The sequence below is a fragment of the Centruroides vittatus genome, unplaced genomic scaffold (genome assembly GCF_030686945.1).
Source record: "Centruroides vittatus isolate TY-2023 unplaced genomic scaffold, ASM3068694v2 contig_1033, whole genome shotgun sequence".
Lineage (NCBI taxonomy): Eukaryota > Metazoa > Arthropoda > Arachnida > Scorpiones > Buthidae > Centruroides > Centruroides vittatus.
Window position 1 is genome coordinate 2,167,063 of NW_027120671.1, and position 22,077 is coordinate 2,189,139.

Sequence of the window (22,077 nt, forward strand, 5' to 3'; positions counted from 1 at the left end):
CGCTTATCCCGTCTGCAGTTCTGCACCCATTTCGCTTTCCTCTGCTTATCTGCATGAAATCTAAACGATCGAAGGTTGGTAGACTTACTTTTACAATTAGGTGCCATAGAATAACCCATTGTTTAACGTTCTGAGTACGTATATACGTAATAATAGTCGACTCACGCAGGGACCACGTATCTCTATCGATATGCCCCAACATGGCCGCTGCCGCATAGAATCACGGGAGCGTGTCCTGACCTTTTTATACAGACCTTGTTCTTGACATCACAAAGTAGCAACATCTCGTGGTAAAAAAACATAACTACGGCTACGGAATCGTTCTGTAATTAGACGCCATTGCCATTTGTGTTGTGTAAAGGCGAGGAACTAGAATATTCTAATTCGTTGTGTAAAAGTGTGCAAAGGAAAGAAAGCGTTTTAAACTAAGATGGCGAGAGTCAAAATGACCCTACTTCTTTTTTATTTTTTTATTTTTTATTTTTTTAAATTTTGGAAGTAAATAAGACCTTTCTTTATTTAACCCTTTATTTAATAACACAAGGACAAAAACGGCCGGATGGCCGAGAGGCCAAGGTGGCAGCCTACCGCTCTAGGGGACCCGGGATCGAATCCGAACGGGTCGAATAATCCCCAGGAATTTTTCGGGGGGTGGTCCGTTCGGATATGTCGGGCCCCGTCCCTCACCACCCGGTCGCCCCATTGTGGGCCTGGCCGAACCCCATAATGGACCTACTAAAAGAGGCCCTCTTAGTGCCCACAGGGCGGAAAGAGTTAAAAAAAAAAAAAAAAACACAAGGACAAAATGAGCAAAAATGAAAACGTAAAAAGTTTTAATGTAATAAAACGTCATTATAACATTCAACTATTTAAAAATTTAAAGTTATTGTTTATTTTATGTAAAAACAAATTTATTATCAAAACAATTATTTTATAATATTTAAATATATAATTATATTTTAATACAAAATGGGTTCGAAAGGCGCCGTCTGCTGTTGGATATTGGCACTAATTTAAAGCATGGACATTCACGTTTCGTGAGCTTGTGATTTACTTTACAGAAGATTAAAATATATCAAAATGTGGCGTTTACAATTAAATTATTCACAATTATTAAAATTCCGGAGAACCTTTAATATGGTTTGTAAATTATATTTAAAGATTTATATAAATATAGAATAGAGAATTATATACTTATAGTGAATGTGAAGTTAAAATTATCATCTTAAGGGGTTTTTAATGCAAAGATTTTCTTTCTCAGGTTTATTCTGGATATGCAACATCATCAAATGTTGTAAGTATTCTTTTAATCAATATAATAACATTAACAATTGTTTAATAATGTTAAACAGTAATATAGTATCCTTTAAGTAATGTTATTACTGAAATATATTAATGTTTCTTTTAATTTGCTATTTAGATCCATAAAGATGTTGAAGATATAAGGAATATTGGTATTTCAGCACATATTGATTCAGGAAAGACAACTTTAACTGAAAGATTACTTTTCTATACTGGGAGAATAAAACAAATGCATGAAGTAAGTTATGTGTAATTTTACTTGAGAGAAAAGAATAAATCAACAGAAAATGGTGTTAAAGGGCTTTTAATTCCTTTGCTAGCGCTTTCGATATTCATATAAACATCGTCATCATGCAACAACTCAAATCGAACACCTTTTCAGAAAGTGTTTGATTTGAGTTCAGTACTTTATACTGTATATTAATTATACACAACATGGATACTAAATATTACATTATTTTATTAAGTACCTGTATAACATACATAGCAGTGACAAACATTTCGTACGTTTCTATATTCAACGGATGACTCAACAGTTAGAAAATGACGTTTCTAAATGGATTGTTGAGTTCTCTGTTGAGACTAGTAACATCAACCTCGTTTCATCGTTGAGCTTAACGGTCTCAATAACCTGAAAGACCGTTGAGTATTCGACATACTAACATGGAAGTTTCCATGAAAAAGTAAATTTCGTTTATAGAAACTATCCATTTGCTGTTGCTGTGGATGCTGTAATAGTGGACAGATTAATGAATGTTCTGTATATGATAAAACATGTGATTGCATGATTATGTCGGATAGTTTGGTCAATATTGAAATCTTAAACTTTGTTTCATAAACAAACTACCTCCATGAATTTGTCCAAAATTGATTATGACCAATATTTGGCCCTCTGTTCCTAATGATATAAATATTCAAGAAATTCAAATTATTAAAGAAAGACCCAGTATAGAAGAAAATGATACAGATATGGAAGTTCATTTGAATAAAAGGATTTATTTGAATAATGGTTAAGCGAGTTACTTTAATTATTTAGCAAAACAGTCACAATCGTTGCCTTCTCCTTAAGTTGGCCATCATGAAAAGTGCCCTTTCAACGGAAACATTTCTTTTTTCTACAAAACATGATGTCAAATTGTTCAACAAAGGGACTCAATGGAAAATTCACTGTTGAGTCAACCGATGAATATAGAAACGTAAGGATTATAATTTGCTATGCAACACATCACTAATAACAAAAATGCATTATTGTTACCCAAGAGTTGAGACTCTAGCATTACATAATGTTTTTGTAAACAGTCCTTAACCTTTTAGTTTAAATAAAACATTTTCTTCTGTTTTTGTTCATAAAATTTTATAATTTTGTGTAATATGTATTATTATATAGTGTATATACATTAAGAATAAAAATAGATATTAGGTGGTAATTAAAATAAATTAATTATATTAAATATCCTTATTTTAAGGTTAAAGGCAAGGATCGTGTAGGAGCTAAAATGGATTCTATGGAATTAGAACGTCAAAGAGGAATTACTATACAATCTGCAGCAACATACGTTAATTGGAAGGATACGAATATTAATATCATTGATACGCCTGGTCATGTGGATTTTACAGTTGAAGTAGAAAGGGCTCTTAGAGTATTAGATGGTGCAGTTCTTGTGCTTTGTGCTGTTGGTGGAGTGCAATCCCAAACAATGACTGTATCTAGACAAATGAAACGCTACAATGTTCCAAATATAGCATTTATTAATAAATTGGATAGAGTAGGTGCAAATCATTTTCGAGTATTATCCCAAATGAGGTATATATATATTATTTAAATGTTATCTTAATTTTGATTTATTTTTATACATGTCATTTTTAAATGAATGAAAAAATTTCAGATCAAAATTAGGTTATAACTGTGCTTTGTTGCAACTTCCTATTGGATTAGAAGGAAAACATGAAGCTGTGGTGGACTTGATACATAGAAAAGCTTTTTATTTTGAAGGTTCATTTGGGTTAGTGCAAATTATAGATTAATTTTACATTTGTAATGAATAAATTCCTTTAAATTATGTAATTATTTTATAGTGAAATTGTAGAAGAAAGAGAACCACCTTCAAATATGAAAGTAGAAATAGAAGAATTGAGACAAGAGCTGATAGGTATATTTATTTTATAAATCATTTACAACTATTAATTTATAACAGTTAGTACAGCACAAGTATTTTAATATAAAAAACTCATAATAAGAATATTTTTTCCTCCTCTGGTTATACTTAAATATTTCATTAATTTTTTTTAATTCATTGAATTCAAAAATATTAATTATTTATTGATTATTTATTGAAATTTGATAATTTCAATTTTATTTAAAATCATCATTAGAAGATTGGTTTTTTTAAATTATATATGTTAACTGTATGTTTCATATATAATAAGCAGACAAATTTGCCAAAAACCTTTATTTATGTGTTAAAAGTTTTCACACATGAATATATTTCAGAAATAAAATTATTCTTCAATGTACATCTGTTTTAACATATAATCTTATAAGTATTGTTTGTATCCAACTTTTTGGATTATTTTGAATTGAAAAGTTGGATAAGACATGTGGAAACATTTTACAAACATTAAATTCAAAGACAAGTATCTGAAAGGTTATAAGAATCAATGTATGCATGGGTATAAGATAATAAAATGGAGAAAACACTGAGATCGGCGTTATATGTACGTTTTCTTATCACAAGCACTTTCGACGAATCTGTAGTCATCATCGACCAACGGAAATTTATTAAAAATAAACGGAAATAATCCAATGAAAAACAGAACGCTTACAATTTAAATTAAAACTTTTGTCAAAACCATTAAAAACGTGTAACAAATATTCAAATGTGTTCAAAATTAAATGAGTGGTAACCTCTGTGATATGCGAAGTGGCGCATGCGTGGATCCAGGCTCATGCTACACGTATACTGGAGGATGCTAATAATTGCTTAATCGCTTGTACAGTGTGACCCATACACTGGGCAGGTCGAGGTAGGGGTGTTGCATGTATCCAAAGTAGCAGTAAGAAGAGATTCCCATATAAAAACGAGTTTCCGATTTTTACATCTCTTGAGCATAATTGATTGGAACCATAACAGGTTGTAACCTTGCTCAAGTACTTTTAAGTTCTGTGGTGTGCGTATCCCTCACAACATCCAACATCCTCTTGGTGTTCCACAAGGCGACTGTAGTAGTTCTAGTAGTGGCCCCGATATACCTTGTGTTTACTGCCGTTACAAGATTCTCCAGTGGAACCACATAGTCCCTGACTTCTTGAGAGTATAAAACTTGTCCCTATCAATACTGGTAGGACAAGGTTACATTGCTTAAAAATACGGCAAATGCGTATAGAAAGGGGTCCAAGGTATGGCAACGATGTTGGACCACAGAAAATTCCCTCTTACTGCATAGCGTAGTGCTTGGAAATAGTGATTTTTTACCATACTGAGCACATGCATAAATTTAGCACATGAAAAACCAGCAGTGCTTACCATCAAACTGATGTTGTCTAATTCAAAGTTTACCAGCGCTTGCGAAGATGATAGTGAGAAAGCTCTTCTGATGAGGGCGGCAATGGCAGCATTAACATATCATGAAGACTGAAAGGCCTCTGCTGGGATAATGTGTGTGGTGCCATGTTAGATTTGTAGTGAACAGAGAATTGTGGTCCTTCAGGAGATTTATGTATGTGCAAATCTAAGAATGTTATTGCAGCATCATTTTCTTTCTCCCAAGTAAAATTGATGGAAGGATATATACTTGAGAGTTGCTGCATAAAGGTGAAAAATGTCTCATCTGTGTCTTCCCATGCTATGAGAACATCAACATAATACAAATATAGCCACAAGTAGTGGATGGCAAGCAGGGAATTGAACATTCTGTGCTTAATCTCTCTCATAATGAATTCTGCTAGGATGGCGGATAAAGGGGAACCCATAGGGACCCCTTGCTTTTGTAAATAGATTTTCTGATTGAAACAGAAATAATTATACTCGGTGACGAAGGTGAGCGCATCACATATATCAAGAACCTGTTGGATGTTAAAGCCCTTTTTTAGGAGCAGAGAATTTGCAATCAGTTCAGTCTCGAAGGTGGGCACTGAAGGATATAAAGATATTACATCTAGTTTGAAGAAGGTGTAGGTGTCTGACTGTAGGGCACCAATGCATGAAGCAATGGTGGATTTAGCAATTACAGATGAGGGAGTAACATATGGAGAGAGTGGAACTATTGTGCGAAGGAATTAAGCAAGTGCTTTTTCTAAAAAGTGCTTGCTAAATTCTCAAAGCGTGGGAAGACACAGTTGAGACATTTCTCACCTTTATGCAGCAACTCTCAAGCATCGTTCCATCAATTTTACTTGGGAGAAAGAAAATGATGCTGCAATAACATTCTTAGATTTGCACATACATAAATCTCCTGAAGGACCACAATTCTCTGTTCACTACAAATCTAACATGGCACCACACACATTATCTCAGCAGAGGCCTTTCAGTCTTCATGATATGTTAATGCTGCCATTGCCACCCTCATCAGAAGAGCTTTCTCACTATCATCTTCGCAAGCGCTGGTAAACATTGAATTAGACAACATCAGTTTGATGGTAAGCACTGCTGGTTTTTCATGTGCTAAATTTATGCATGTGCTCAGTATGGTAAAAAATCACTATTTCCAAGCACTATGCTATGCAGTAAGAGGGAATTTTCTGTGGTCCAACATCGTTGCCATACCTTGGACCCCTTTCTATACGCATTTGCCGTATTTTTAAGCAATGTAACCTTGTCCTACCAGTATTGATAGGGACAAGTTTTATACTCTCAAGAAGTCAGGGACTATGTGGTTCCACTGGAGAATCTTGCAACGGCAGTAAACACAAGGTATATCGGGGCCACTACTAGAACTACTACAGTCGCCTTGTGGAACACCAAGAGGATGTTGGATGTTGTGAGGGATACGCACACCACAGAACTTAAAAGTACTTGAGCAAGGTTACAACTTGTTATGGTTCCAATCAATTATGCTCAAGAGATGTAAAAATCGGAAACTCGTTTTTATATGGGAATCTCTTCTTACTACTACTTTGGATACATGCAACACCCCTACCTCAACCTGCCCAGTGTATGGGTCACACTGTACAAGCGATTAAGCAATTATTAGCATCCTCCAGTATATGTGTAGCATGAGCCTGGATCCACGCATGCGCCACTTCGCATATCACAGAGGTTACCACTCATTTAATTTTGAACACATTTGAATATTTGTTACACGTTTTTAATGGTTTTGACAAAAGTTTTAATTTAAATTGTAAGCGTTCTGTTTTTCATTGGATTATTTCTGTTTATTTTTAGTAAATTTCCGTATTTGCCTGACGATGACAACTTATAGGTTCATCGAAAGTGCTTCTGATAAGAAAATGTACATATAATGCTGATCTCTGTGTTTTCTCCGTTTTATTATACAGTATTTGGCATGAAAATCATTCCATTGATCTTGGATATAAGTTTTTTGAGACCTTTTATTTCTGTTATGAAGCTCAGCTGGTATTTTAATAAAAGGTAAAATTACATTACGGATGGATACTAGTCCTCTCTTCACTGCTTGCCATGCCCAATCACTAGGAACAACTATTTCCATTGCAGCATTGGACATGGCAAGCAGTGAAGATAGGACTAGTATCCATCCGTAATGTAATTTTACCTTTTATTAAATAGTAATTTTGCCAGCCCTTTTTACCAAGAAATCAGCTGATATTTTGTTTATGCAAACATTTATACTAATAATCTTTCAAGTGTTTGTGTTTTAGTTTTAGTGTATATGAGTTTGATCTTCCATAGAATCTGATATCACTCATTTCAATTTTGGTATTTTTTTTTTTAATGACCTCAAAGTATTAAGCATTGTTCATCTAACAAGAAAAACTGGAAAATATATTTCTTATTTTTCAATATTTGATTTTTTTTTGTCATTTTACATTAGTATATGTGTTTTTAAATTATATAAATATATATTCATATGTACTGTACCTTGACTTACAACCCCTCAACATATAAATATTTGAAGTTACAATTTATTCATAAAGCATTCATTGTAGTTTTATCAACAAATGCGAGGCACATATGGTTAAAACAAAACAAGAAACCATGCTACCAGCTACATAACTACACATAATCTCATGGTCTCTTTAATACACTTCATAATAGCTATAATAACTTGCTTTATTAAATAATTTGTGCATTTTATTTTTATCATTACTGACATTGTTTATAGTAGTCACCTTAGCGTAAGGCCATGTTCATGGGTGTTTGGGGGTTTAACTTTTCATATTTGGAAAGAATTAACAATTTAAAAAAATGTAAAATTAAATAGTATATTGAATATAACTTGAATATATTTATTTTGCATTCATTTCTCTTTGATCAATTGTATTGTGTTACCTTCTATAAGTATATAATTCTCTATTCTATATTGTAAAAATTAATAAACTATGTTATGAAAAGGTGACGTGTTTTTAAATCTCATCCTTTTAAAAATCCTGCACCCGAGCCAGCCTTAGCATAAAAATAAAAGTGTCTCACAGTATCATACTTTGGTAGCAGTCGTGTGACCTTACCATCTCGCATTATATTTTCGTTTGCATGTACTATGTTCAGTAAACTTGTTACTAGACTATCAGAATGGGAGACCATTGTAAGTCAAGGTATATCTACATATATATTTAATTGTAATAGTATGTAACAAAATAATTATGTAAAAATTATTATATTTTTAATAGAAAGTGTTTCAAACGTTGATGATACATTGGGAGAAATGTTTTTAGAAGATAAAAAGCCAACAGAAGCAGAATTAATGGTAATTATATTTTTAAAACCTTTTTAGTAAAGATTATTTTCATAATTTATTTTTTGATATGCACAATATAATAATAGTAAGGAATATTATTTTTCTTAGTAACATATAATTACAGTAGAGCATCAATTATCTGAATACCAATCAACCGAAACATCGGTTAACCGAAAGCGTTCCAGTTGGCAAATTCAAATTTCTGTCAGTGCTGTGGTGCTGAAATATTTGGCTGTCTTGAGCTACTCCAACTACTCCAATATTATTTTTGTTGGTGTGCGTATTTTAGCTGGCAGCACTGGCGCGACCATGAGAGGGCAATGAGATAAAATAACTCGTTGTTCTAAGGATACGTTCATAAAGTCAAATGAGTTAAACACGTTAGTAATGAATCAGTCAAAAAGTAGTCTCGCTCAGTTGCGCATGCTCTGCCGTGATGACGTTTTGAATGAAACTCTAACGAAGTTTACAAAGGAAAGAGTTAGTTTACTTCGTTAAGAAAATGGTGCCTGATGATATCGATGTTTCTAAATCTACTCGAGTGTTTAAATTGTGAATTAAAAGGTGAAATGATAGAAATAACTGTTTACCCGAAGCAATCTAAGAAAAATATTTCGGATAAGGCTGCACTAGCAACATTCATATCTTTGATTTTAGAAACAGCCATTTAGTTATAAACGAATCGATCAAAAAGTCTTACGAAATTAGAATAACAATGACGTCATTCTCGTTTAACTCATTCAACTTCAACTTCATATGTGATTGATTGACTGGCATTGACTTTTATATATTATTTGTGTACAGGTACCCTCACATAATACGGTAGTTATGTTCCAAAAAAGTGCTTATTATGTGAATCTGTGCCATACAAAACAAAGGACTAATTCAAAACAAATGAACAAAAGGGTTATGTTCCAGAAGTTAGCAAAAGTATAATATTATTTTTTGTCACTATGTTTACGAAAGCAATCGATAATCTATTTCCCAATCAATAATTAATTAAAAATCACAATTAAAAGTACTGTATTATGCATTAATATTAATTTTAGTTAAACAAGAGCGTTTTCTTTTACAAAGTATCGTTGTCATCTTAGCTTTTTTGTTGATTTTGATCAGAAGTATCAGTAACATTTTCATATTTTTTATTTTTATCATAAAAATTTTTCATGGATGACGAAATAAAAATGTTATTAATCGAAAATTTGTTCTAGCGGGTCACATTTGTTCAGTTGAATATTGAGTGACTTTTTTCCAGAATTTGTGTTTGAGTACATTGAGATATCGCTGTATTTCATTCATCGTGTATATGAATGATTACTTCATTCATAAGTAAGTAATACCTATGGTTAAAAAAAGTTTAATAACACTTACCTAAAAATGTTTAAATAAATTTTACTAAATATGAAGATTAATCAATAAAAAGAAAACAGTGACAGTCTTAAGAGCTGAAGTCTGAAAGAAATAATGACGACACTTGGTTGATAGGAAAGTTAGTGCAAATATTTTCTTCCTTGTCCTCTCAGTTTGCACTAAAGTAAACCTGACAAAAAGCACAAAATGATTGAAAATTTCAATATTCTAAAATCTATGGGCAAATTTGAGACAACACGCATGCTTACCTGAATAAAAAAAAAGTTATTGAATAGTGAAGCTTACACTTAAAAATTTGTGAAATTTTGTACAGAGGATTTCCAAAACCATATTGTAGAAGCAGTGGCGTAGCGAGGGGGTGCAAGGGAGCGTATCATGCACTGGGCGCCACTTGCAGAGGGGCGTTCAAATGGTCTCCAAGACAAACTATATGTCTTTCTGGAGGGGGAGGGGGCACCAATAAAGTGTCGTGCCCCAGGCGCCAGTTATGTTCATTACGCCACTGTGTAGAAGTACCGTGTTGTACGAGGGATACCTGTCCATCGAATGTTTATAAATACTATATATTAACAAATTTTTTGAGTGCTTGACTTTTGTTTAAGTTATTATTTAATAATAAATTTTTATATATAATAATAATTAGAAGTTGATTTATATGAAATGAGAATGTATATAATTAATTCTTAAAATTTTTGAAGAAATTTTGTTTAATTTCTTTTTTGTAATTTTTCAATTTCAGGCAGCTATCAGAAGAGCTTGTCTTCAGAGAAAATTTCATCCTGTTTTATTGGGAACTGCTTTGAAGAACAAAGGTGTTCAGCCATTACTAGATGCTATTGTTTCCTACTTACCAAATCCTTCTGAAGTAGAAAATATTGCATATACTGAAGTAGAGTGAGTATTATTATTTAAAATGTTTAAAAGTTTATTTTAAATATTATTACTTATGTATTCTATATTATTTTAAAACAATTAATATTCTTAAATCTCAACTAAACGATTGCCTTAAACAATAGGGCTGTAAATTTGCTATTATTGATGATTAAATACTAAGTAATTTGGTACTAGAGGTAGATGTTAGGCACCATCTCTTATCGAAATTAATAATTATAATTTTAATAATTTATTAACTAATTTAGAATCATCTGGAAGAAAACAACTAGCCCGCTAGACTTGAACCCATGACCTTTGCTTACTGTGCAGTTTTTCCATCCAGATCCCAAGTAAGCCTTTGCTTCCAGATGTGTTTAAATTTAGATATAACCTTACACGTTTACTCACGGCGCTGGCTGGAGATAACTCCTGTGTCCACGGCCTAAGTACGTCTCCACAATGGCACTCAGCCAGGTAATGCTTTACCTAGTGAGGTATATATATATGTGCTAAATATCCTAAAGGAATCATCCCCAGCCAGTGCTGTGAATAACCACGTAAGGTTATATCTAAATTGAAATAAATCTGGAAGGAAGGCCTGCTTGAGGTCTGGATGATGTAACTGGCAAGTACACCACACTGTAAGTGGAGGTTGCAGATTCACTCCAGACTAGTTTTTTTCCTCCAGATGAATTTAAATTATTTAATAAATTATTAAAATAATAATTATTAATTAAATAAGAGATGGTGTCTAACGTCTACCTCTAGTACCAAATTACTTAGTATTTAATTATTAATAATAGCAGATTTATAGTCCAATTGTTTAAGGCAATCATTTGGTTGAGTATCTAAGTATCGGATTTCAGGATGTTTAGTATACTTATATTTATGAATCTTTAGCAGATGAAAATATATGTTATATTATGGTTAGTGAATTAGTATTATATATGTATATTATATGCAGTGCTGCCGTTTCTAGGGTAATTGCCCTTTTCTAAATTAATGTTTAGGGTAGTCTTATATTTAGGGTAAATCTAGGATAAAACTGTCCTGTGATTTGATGCTGTTACCCATTGCACCACAAGTTTTGCTGGAAAAAGTTTTAGCCTAAAACCATTTTGTTTTCCCCTGTAAATGGAGGGTTTTAAGATAGGACAACAGAAGCTAAAGGAATAAAGCGGATTGGTGGTTTCATTTGAACCTTCAAAGTGAATGTTAAAACACAAATATATTATATATATATATATAAATTAATTAATTTAAAAAACTGATCATTTATGTATTACAGTATGTTTGAAATCAACTGAATAGCTTATTTAATTTTCTATCTTCAGCTAAGATACACAACACATGTTGAAAGTGAATTAAATAAAATTAAGTTAAGCATTCATTAGACTTGTGGATATATTTTATGATGATTTAAAGATCAGGTGAATTTTTTCTCATTGGGATTACCAAACTAAAACATCAATTACCTCCATATCAGATGTAAATTCAGAATTTCAAATTCAAATTTATGCTTTACCAGATGTAAACCTCTGATAAAGCCTAAAAATCCTAAGACATTTTAGTTATTAAGATTTTTAAAACAATAAATTAAGAATTGTTCTAATTATTATTTCGTGATAATAGTACAGGGATCAGTGTCATAGAATCGTTTGTCTTATTTATTATCCGAGCACGAGCTATAAAGTATAGGAATTACTTTATAACGATCACTTTAATAATACTTGATATCCCAAATTATAATTTGGAATATAATTATTCTAAATTATCATGTAGCATAAAGATTAGTATACTGGAATTATGATGCATTATGATTATTTTTAAACTTTTATATAGTTTAATATAATATAATTTTATTTTGCTGTTTAATATTTCGTCAACTCTAAATACAAAAATGAAACCAAATCTTGTATCACTGTACACATATAATACAAAAATATAGATGTATGTGAAAATTATTGTGTGTATGTGTTTAAAAATAAACATTTACATACTTGTGTACCTCCTGAGAAAAATCAATATACAACAGTAATGAAGAGACAAAAAGATGGCAGCATTACTGTTCTATATTGTTAGCAATAAATTGAATTATAATCAAGGTCTCTTTACATTAAACACAAAACTTTATTCAGCCTTTATTTTTTCATTTTCTAAATACAGTGGACCTTCATTATAGCACTGTTTACTATACCGTGCACTCGGTTATAGCGCGGGCTATGTTCATGACACAATAAGCTCAAATAGAGAAAAATTTAAAATTATCTATGGTAAATGTTAATCATGGTATTTTGACAGGAAATTTCAAGGTCTTTTCTTGAACTTCCTGATTTGTTGTGTTGCTTGTAAAAATTACTTAAAATACGTTGTTGCATAAAGATAAATGTGACTTCAAGTGAGGACATTTTGCAAAGATTAAAAATGTACCTATATTGTATTAAATGAAAAAGTTTTAGATGCAGAATTTTGAAGTGACTTAATTGGCAGTTCAAATGAAAACAAAAAAGTTATTAAAACCTTTGAAAGTTATACAGTGGACCCCCGATATAATGCGCATGTTGGGCGGGAAACAACACCCACGTTATAAGGTAAACCGCGTTATACCGAGCGGCGCGGTGTAACGCGGTTCACCTCTTTACTTTAGCAATAATGTCAAGCTTTTCTTTCACACTGTAAGCTTTTCTTTTACTCGTCATGCATACAATAATTAAACACTATTCAAAATACATTCAGGAACTCAATACATACACAATTACTCAATACGCAGTAACAATAAAATGTGCTACTCACTAATGCTGCACGGACCTGTATAAACATGTTTGAGCTTATTGCATTGCGAACATCACCCGCGCTATAATCGAGTATGCAGTATAGTGAGCAGTGCTATAATGAAAGTCCACTGTATTTAGAAAATAAAAAAGTAAAGGCTGAATAAAGTTTTGTGTTTAAATTGAAAAGTTTGAATTAATATATCCCAAAGTATATTGAATTTTACATTGATGTGTGCCAAAGTATATTGTTAAATTGCCATAGATTTACTATAAGAAAAAATATACCCCTAAATAGTACAAGTGTTTTATTGTTACGTCTCAAAATAGACTTATTCTACTTACTTTCAATAATACATCTTGATTTACAAAACTTATTTTAAAAATTTGGTATAGAAATGAAGCTGTGAGAGTAGTAATGGATCCAACAAGAAATAACTCTAAAACAGGCGTTTGTTTGGCTTTTAAGTTAGAAGTAAGTAATTTTCGTAATTTTTCCATTATTGATATTCAGCATTATATACTAAATTTTTATTATTATATTAAATACAAATAAATGTGTGTTTATTTTAGGCTGGAAAATTTGGTCAGTTAACTTATTTACGTGTGTATCAAGGAGTGATAAAAAGGGGAGATTGGATATTTAATACAAGAACTGGTAAAAGATTAAAAGTATCTCGACTTGTGAGAATGCACGCGGATGAGATGGAAGATATTGAAGAATCCTATGCTGGAGACATATGTGCTTTGTTTGGGGTTGATTGTGCTACTGGTGATACATTTGTAACAGAGAAAAATTTAAAATTATCTATGGTAAATGTTAATCATGGTATTTTGACAGGAAAATAACTAAAAGGTTTAGAATAATTTTTTAAATATATATTTTAGGAACCCATGTTTGTTCCTGAACCTGTGATATCAATGTCTATCAAACCCAAAGATAAACATAATTTAGATGCTTTTGCGAAAGGTCTAGGCAGATATACTAGAGAAGATCCTACCTATCGAATTCACTATGATCCTGACATTAAGGAGGTTAATATATTTTATTCCTAGAAATAAATAAAATTAAAATATTTTAAAAATTGCTACATATAAGTGATTTTTGAAAAATTTCGTAGACAATTGCTTCTGGAATGGGAGAATTACATTTAGAAATTTATGCCCAGGTAAGATGTTTTTAAAAATATTAATTAAAAATATAATTTTTATAATATATTTGAATTATTTAAAACTTTATTTTAACAAAAATTTCTTTTCAAATAGAGAATGGAAAGAGAATATAATTGCCCTGTGATTTTAGGAAAGCCGAAAGTTGCTTTTAGAGAGAGTTTATTGAAAGCATGTGAATTTGATTATTTACATAAGAAACAACATGGTGGTGCTGGTCAGTATGGTAGAGTGATCGGAATTATGGAGGTATCATTATGTTTCTCTAATAATAATTGATGTAAAATTATAAAAATACAGTAAAATTTGCTTATTGTAGTCCAGGATATTATCGTCAGTCATTAGAATTAGTATGTCCCAAATCATGCAAGCTATAATAATAGTTTTCTAAGTGTATTTTAAAAATTTTGGTCATCATCATCATCAATTTTATGTAAACTGAAATTTTTAAGCACTTTTTGTGCTATTAGTATTATTTTCTGGCTAATAATGAGCAATTATTATTAGTCTAAATGAGTGTTATAAATGCTAAACATTAATTGCTTTAATTATTATTTGCTCTCAGCACAGTGGTTCAAATTGCTGGAATTTCTTATTTCCTATATATGTAAGCTGTTATTAAAGCTGGTACATAAGCAGGAAAACAATATTAGATGAATTTATTGATTACCAATTGTGCTCATAGTTCCTTTTTGCATAAGCATCAAACCACATAACTACACAAAAGTTCAGAAATATTAGTGTTTCACAACAACAACAACAACAACACATACATTACACTATAAAAGCTGCAATATGAAACACATGTAACATGGGAAATTTTTAAACACAATATACACATAAACATAATAATAGCTACTTTTGTATGTCTTGATCTTTATCTGAGATAGTATTAGCCATCTGTATATAAGCTGAGTAGGATCCACTTCACCAACACCACAATAATAATAATAATAGACCCAAAAGGCACTTCATGGCAGGCATGCTTATAACCTAGCTCAGGACTATGTTGACAAAACTGCATCAAACTACTGGCTGAGTAGGGACTATCTCTTTGGGGAGCTAGGGGATTAATGATTGCCATTCAAGATCAGGTCATAAACACTAAACACTACAGAAAACATGTCCTGAAGGATACATCACTTGCAAATGACTCTTGCACAAAATGCCACATTCTGCCAGAAACAATACAACATATAACTTCTGGTTGCAAGCTCTTAGCACAAGAGTTTGCTCTTTACATAGGCATAATCAAGTAGCAAATATAATATACCAAGAGTTTGCACGCACAGATTATTAAACATCCAGGTACCATAGCTATAATCACAGATAAAACAATTCATCACAATAGACCCGACATCACTTTCATTGACAAATGCAGTAAGATCACTTATATAATAAACATCTGTTTCAAACACTCATAACATAAAAAATGCTCCCATTGAAAAAATACACTCCACTTGCTCAAGAAATAAGACAGAGTGGAGCTAGATAAGGTATTTATTGTACATACCTGTTGTCCTCTTTTCTACTGGTGTTTACCACATATACTACACAAAAGTCTGAAAACATTAAATCCTAATAAAAACATATACAGGGCACTACAGAAATCTTCAATATTGCACACATGTCACATTGTTAGGAAGTTTCTAGATGTTGACACACATACCAATAACACAGCTTAAACGCTTGTTTGGTAGCTATACTTTGACTTTACTCTGGCATAGCACTTGGCACCATAATCAGCAGAGCATGACATTTGTAACATAATAATAATAATAAGGTCTGACCTATTTAATAATATATTTGGCAGAAAAGAATAATGCAGCATGATAGAATAAATTAAATCTTTGATGATACTTTTACCAAAAATGAAGGGTAATTTTGCATCCTTTTGGGCAAGTGAAGTCACAAAAACAAAATGGTAGAAAGCAAAGTCTAATTTGACAAAATAGACTTGGCGCACACCATTCAGAAAATGGAAACAAAACTTCAGTGAACTGAAATTCGGATGGGTTTAACATTCATCCTATTTCCCTTACTTAGTTGCTTAGGATTACTAACTGTTTCTCCATTTGAAAAAACACTTGAAAGAGACTATGGAGGAGTGGCTGGAGGACCAAAGTTCTGAATTTTTTTTATAACGGGATAAAAACTTTAGAATGTTCCTGTAGCTAGTGCATCGAGACTAAGGAAAAATATGTTGAATAATATGTAGTGGTCTTTCATGTGTGATATTTGCCTCTGTGTTAGGCTGCGAATTTATTAATAATTCTCAAGTTATACATTTTTTAATTGTTTTAATGTGTCTTTTTACTATCAGAGTTAATACTATTAGAATAGAGTCTTATAATGATTACCATAAGTGGATTCTGTTGTATTTATTACATGTATTGTTTAAATGAGAAAATTATTATGTTTATAACAGTTGATACTTGATTTGTTGAAAATATAATATACTCTATATATATATGTATAATTATTATTTTACATTATTTAAGTTTAGTATTTAAAACTATGTACTATATCTTTAAAGCAATGCATTATGATTAAAGATTTATTTAACTGTGGAATGATAATTGTAATATTTATTACATTTTTAGCCTCTTCCACCTGATCAAAATACTCAATTGATTTTTTCTGATGAGACCGTAGGACCGAATGTTCCAAAACAATTTATACCTGCAATTGAAAAGGTATGTAAAGATTTACTAATTTTGATCTGTGATACATATGATCTGTATATTAATATATAGTCATGTGTATTTTCTAACCTTTAACTTTTAGCAATTTATGTTAAAGTTATTTTATAATTCAAATATTCAATGCAAATAATCTCATTTGCGTATCTTAATATAATTTTTCAGTCCAGTTTAATTGTTTTCAATGTTTTGATAATATGAATAGACTTTATTTTTCAACATCTGTAGAATGTTTTAATGTAAAAAAAATCTTAATTTTAAATGTTGTTTGCTTTTTCTTTAATTAATGATTATTCTATTCTATTTAAAATTCTTTAAATATTATTTATTTATTTACTAATTTTATATGATCTGTATTTATATAATTTTGTATGACTGATTTTAAAAGAATAATTATAATCTTTCTTCCATAGATGAAGTCCTGTTAAAATCTAATAAACATAAAGATTGATACTTGAATTGGATTTAATCTATAATATAATGAATAAAGAACAATATCTCATCTAATTTTGCTATCAGATCAGCAACTTCATATTAAATTATATCTTGATTAGAAAAAAGTTTTATAAATCTAAGTTTTAATTTATATTTCTCAATTTATTCAGAATTTGTAGCACTTGAAACAGACTTTCTTGAAATATAATTTATATACAGTACACCCCCCTATAACACGGTAGATACATTTCGTGTTATATGAATCCATGTTGTACGAGTCACTTAAATACATGGGCCAATCACAGCCCAGCACGTGTGCAGTTTAGGGGCTACGGCTGTTTGAAAGGTTTTCTTCCATAAAATTAATTGATTCTAGACTAATTTGACTCAACATTTCCAAATCACATATAATTTTTTTAGGAATAATCCATATAAACTATGTAAAAAATTGTAGGATTACTTACCGAGTGCGCACTGTTTGACGACACAATTGCTTAAGCTTGTTTTCGTCATGGAGCGGCTCGTCGAACGGTGGACGCGTGTTTCCTGATCAGCGAATTTTTCACAGAAAAATAACTTAACTTTGGAGACATTATTAATAAAAATATAATTTTTATGTTCGTTGAATAATAAATGTTTTTTAGTAGGTTCGCTGCTCGTTTAAACTCAACGGTTTGTACAATATCCACTATTGGTCCAGATTTGACCAATCCTATCGTGACACGAGTCGGTGATGACGTTTTACCGTGTTATACGAGTCTCTTTTAGTGTGTTATACGAATACGATCGCAATTTTTTTGCTGTGTTATATGAATCCGTGTTATAGGGGGGTCTACTGTATTACATTTCAAGTAAAAACTAGAAAATGATATAATTTAAAAAGTAGCATAAATTATTGATTACTATTTTAAAATATTTCTGTTATATTGAGAACAGTTATAAAAATAGTGTTTTAAAAAAGTTAAAAAATTGCAAGCAGCTTATGAGTAAATTATGCAGAACCTGCTGGTAGGTTTAAATTAAAAGTTAAAACAAAAGAATAAAAATACAAATAAATGTAAAGATAAATGAATAAAAATGATATTATAAATACATAAAAATCCACGAGTAAATAAATAATAAATATATACAAAAATACACTACTTGTCAAAAGTTAAGCATGAATCACCTGGCTAAATAAATGCCTAAATAGCATGGAAGCTTAATGAAAATTAGTGTATAGATATAATTTAATATGAGAACTAACATTTACCTTTTAAAATTATGCAAAATATACATAAATATGTTTCGGGGCAATACCAGCATCTTCCAGAGAGTGCTATTTTTGCTAAAATAGTACTGTAGACAGTAAAGAACAGAAAACAGAATTGTTATGGTGCAAACAGTACATAATCATGTCCCAAAGATGTTTACAGGATTCAGAAAAATGGATGGCTATTGGAAGATTGGAGGTTGATCAATCAATTACCAAAGGGGTGAGATTCTTTAATGTCCATCAAGGCTTTAGAGAGAATTCCAAGCAACAGGAACCATTGTCATAAGACTAGTTTTAGGTTGTTCGTGGATGACACCATCTCGGAATAATCGTTTTAAATGGCTCCTAGCTAAAAGAAACAGTAGGTCATCTGCATCATCTCTGCATGCTAGTCTCGTGTCATCCACAGGAAGGAAGGTGTTTGTCTCAACTGTTATCAGAAGGCTTCATAAGGCTAGTCTCTATGCTTGTCAACTGACATGTGTGCTTTAACCTCCAGACGTAGACAGGCTTGCCTGAAGTGTTATCAGGAGCATGTAGGCTGGGTTTGAGAACAATAGGCTCATGTCCTATTCACAGATGAGTCTAAGTTCACCCTGGAATCTGACAGCAGGCATATATTGATATGGAGCAAGGTTGAAATCCATTACAAACCACAAAATGTAATGGAAAGACATGCTTTCAGTGGTCGTAGAAAGACGGTCTGGGCTGGGTTTTCATTAGGTGGATGCACCGACCTCCATGTGTTTGATGGAGGTACCATTACTTCTCAGAGGTCTCCGGATGAGATGTTGGACCACTATGTCAAACCGTATGCTAGTGCAATTGGAGAAAATTTTATTTTAGTAGATGATAATGCTCGTCCACATTGAGCAAGATTGGTTGACCAATACCTTTATGAAAACATTGTCATATCCCCTCCACAAACTCTCGGCGACCTCCAAACCAGTCTTTTGTCTTCTCACCTTTTGAAATTTCTTGTGCTTAACTTTTGACAAGCAGCGTATTTTTATATATATATTTCTTATTTATTTACACATTGTAGATTTTTATGTACTTATAATATAATTTTTATTTATTTATTTTTCTTCATTTATCTTCACATTTATTTGTATTTTTATTCCTTTGTTTTAATTTTTAATTTAAATCAACCGGAATTCTATGTTTCAAAGTTTATCCATTATATTCTATTTTTGCTGAGTTTGATTTTTGTATTTTACCAGAGGATGGTCTTTAAAAATGACTGAAAACGTTTGTAGTTAAATTGGTTTTGCTGCTTGTGAAGGTTTCCCGAGAGTCTGAATTTCTATTATCACAGTTTTTATTTTAAGAATTATATTGTTGATATATTTCTGTTTAATTTGAAATTTTTTACTTATTAGTTACTTTAATCAGTTTTTAATTAAAGAGTATTTAATGTTATCATCTCAGAATTTCATAAAATTCCATTAACTGTAGTGTTTATATGTGAATTAATATTTCATTTAGTCATTTAGGTCTTGCTGTGAGAAAGGATTGCTGTCTGGTCATAAAATTGCTGGTGTTAGATTTCGTCTGACAGATGGTATGTATTTTTATTAGTGATTGACTTAAATTGTTTATCAGATTTAGTAATTATTGTTTTTATTTTTCCTTTTTTTTTTTCTAGGAGATCATCATATAGTAGATTCCAATGATTTATCATTTTCACTTGCAGTTCAAGGAGCAATTAAACAAGGTTTGTCAATACGAATGTTTTTCTTTTTTTATTTCTTTTCACCTTGTGGACCTCCTCTAAGATGATTGTTTTTCTATGCCCACAATAGCAACAGGTTATGAGGGAAGGGGCTTGACATACCTGAGACAAGCCAGATGAAAAATTTTTGAGGTTCACTGCCCAGATTAGCAGTGAACCTCAAAAAGTGATTTTCTGAGGAATCAAGATTCTGAGGAACCTTAAAAAATGAACCTCTGAGGAATCAAGATTCACTGGCCAGATTTATCTGGGCAGTGAATCTTGATTCCTCAGAGTGGCAGGCTGATGCCTTTATCATATGCTTAAACTGCAGTGAACAAAATTAATTATAAACACATTAATGCATTTTTCTGATGGATCTCACATCATTCAGTTTTAGTATTTCACTGTTGTCAGGTTTTGATTTAATCTCCTGTTCAATCCTCAAAATTTATCTGTTTTGAATTTTCAACATTGACCTGTCCTAGTACGTCAAATACAAATATACGTAGCAAACGGCTTGTAGTATACTAAATAAATAGAGTACCCTATTTAAGTTAATATTTCTGCTGTATTTATACACAATACTTACATGGGAACATACTTAGGAAAGGCACCCTGCATCTTTATGGCTTTATTCGGCAGGCATTCAGTTTTATAGCATATACAGAGATTATTCTTGGCATGCTTATAGTTAACTTCTTAATGACTTCCTGAAGTCTGGTAGAGACCAACTTGTAACTATATTTTATTTGTTTATTTTTTATGTGTTTTATTGTGTTTTTATTTGTTTCTTTTACTCTTTTATTTACATACTCTTTTGTGTTTTATTTATTTATTTTGTAATTCTTATTATGATCTTAATATATTTAAATTCAATTCCTGTCCAATTTCAAATTATATGTATTTAATTCTTTATTATATTCTATTGATATTTCTTTTCCATTGGATCTTGCTTAGACAGCTGAGAATATTTGATAAATAGATAAATTTTGATGGTTGAGGTTTAAATTTGTTTTTTATTGAAAAATCAAATATTAGTTTTGGAAGCTTATTGTATCTTTTCTTATTACAGTTTATGAATATGGTTCTTGGCATATCTTAGAGCCAATTATGTTTGTAGAAATTACAGTTCCAGAAGAATTTCACGGCGATGTAATGACGCATATGTCTAGACGTCATGGAATTATACTTGGAACAGATGCCAATGAGGGCTGGTCTATTATCAGAGTAGAGGTAAGTGTCTTTAAATTTTTAAGATAGATCAAATATACATAAACTTATTGTAAAAAATATGTGAAAGGTACCACTTAACAAAATGTTTGGATATTCTACCGACTTACGGTCTTCGAGTCAGGGAAAGGGAGAATTCACCATGGAGTATAGTCGTTATTCACCTGCTCTACCAGATGTACAGCAGGAGTTGATAGATCAGTTTCAACAAGAATGTCAACTTCAAATTAGTAAAAAGAATTAATTTTGTATTTGGTTATTATTAGGATTAATATTAACTGTAAATAATGTATATTTTTAAATAAAGGTGTCTTTTAAACTGAATAGTGTCTTATTATTTTATTTCTTTAGTAAAGCTCCTTTTCCTACATAGAATTT

At 31.3% G+C, this 22,077-nt stretch overlaps 1 protein-coding gene across 1 annotated transcript; it reads left to right on the top strand.

Annotated features, from left to right (window-relative positions):
- Window positions 1-1,010: 1,010 nt before the first annotated feature.
- Window positions 1,011-22,023, top strand: mEFG1 (mitochondrial translation elongation factor G 1). The gene is made up of 18 exons (XM_067262735.1): window positions 1,011-1,140; window positions 1,262-1,294; window positions 1,421-1,540; window positions 2,769-3,106; window positions 3,189-3,305; window positions 3,379-3,452; window positions 8,108-8,184; window positions 10,286-10,440; window positions 13,587-13,665; window positions 13,764-14,003; window positions 14,079-14,225; window positions 14,312-14,359; window positions 14,457-14,609; window positions 16,964-17,056; window positions 20,241-20,316; window positions 20,401-20,469; window positions 21,542-21,702; window positions 21,770-22,023. Exons 1-18 carry the CDS (start codon window positions 1,081-1,083, stop codon window positions 21,941-21,943), a joined length of 2,214 nt encoding a protein of 737 aa, XP_067118836.1. The 5' UTR covers window positions 1,011-1,080; the 3' UTR covers window positions 21,944-22,023.
- The last annotated feature ends 54 nt before the right edge of the window (window positions 22,024-22,077 follow it).

Excerpts from the sequence above, each read along its gene's own strand:
- mEFG1 (XM_067262735.1), top strand. The coding sequence starts at position 1,081 with ATGTGGCGTTTACAATTAAATTATTCACAATTATTAAAATTCCGGAGA. Across the intron at positions 3,107-3,188 it reads CGAGTATTATCCCAAATGAG|ATCAAAATTAGGTTATAACT; the intron begins GTATATATATAT and ends AAAAAATTTCAG. Across the intron at positions 14,004-14,078 it reads AAAATTTAAAATTATCTATG|GAACCCATGTTTGTTCCTGA; the intron begins GTAAATGTTAAT and ends TATATATTTTAG.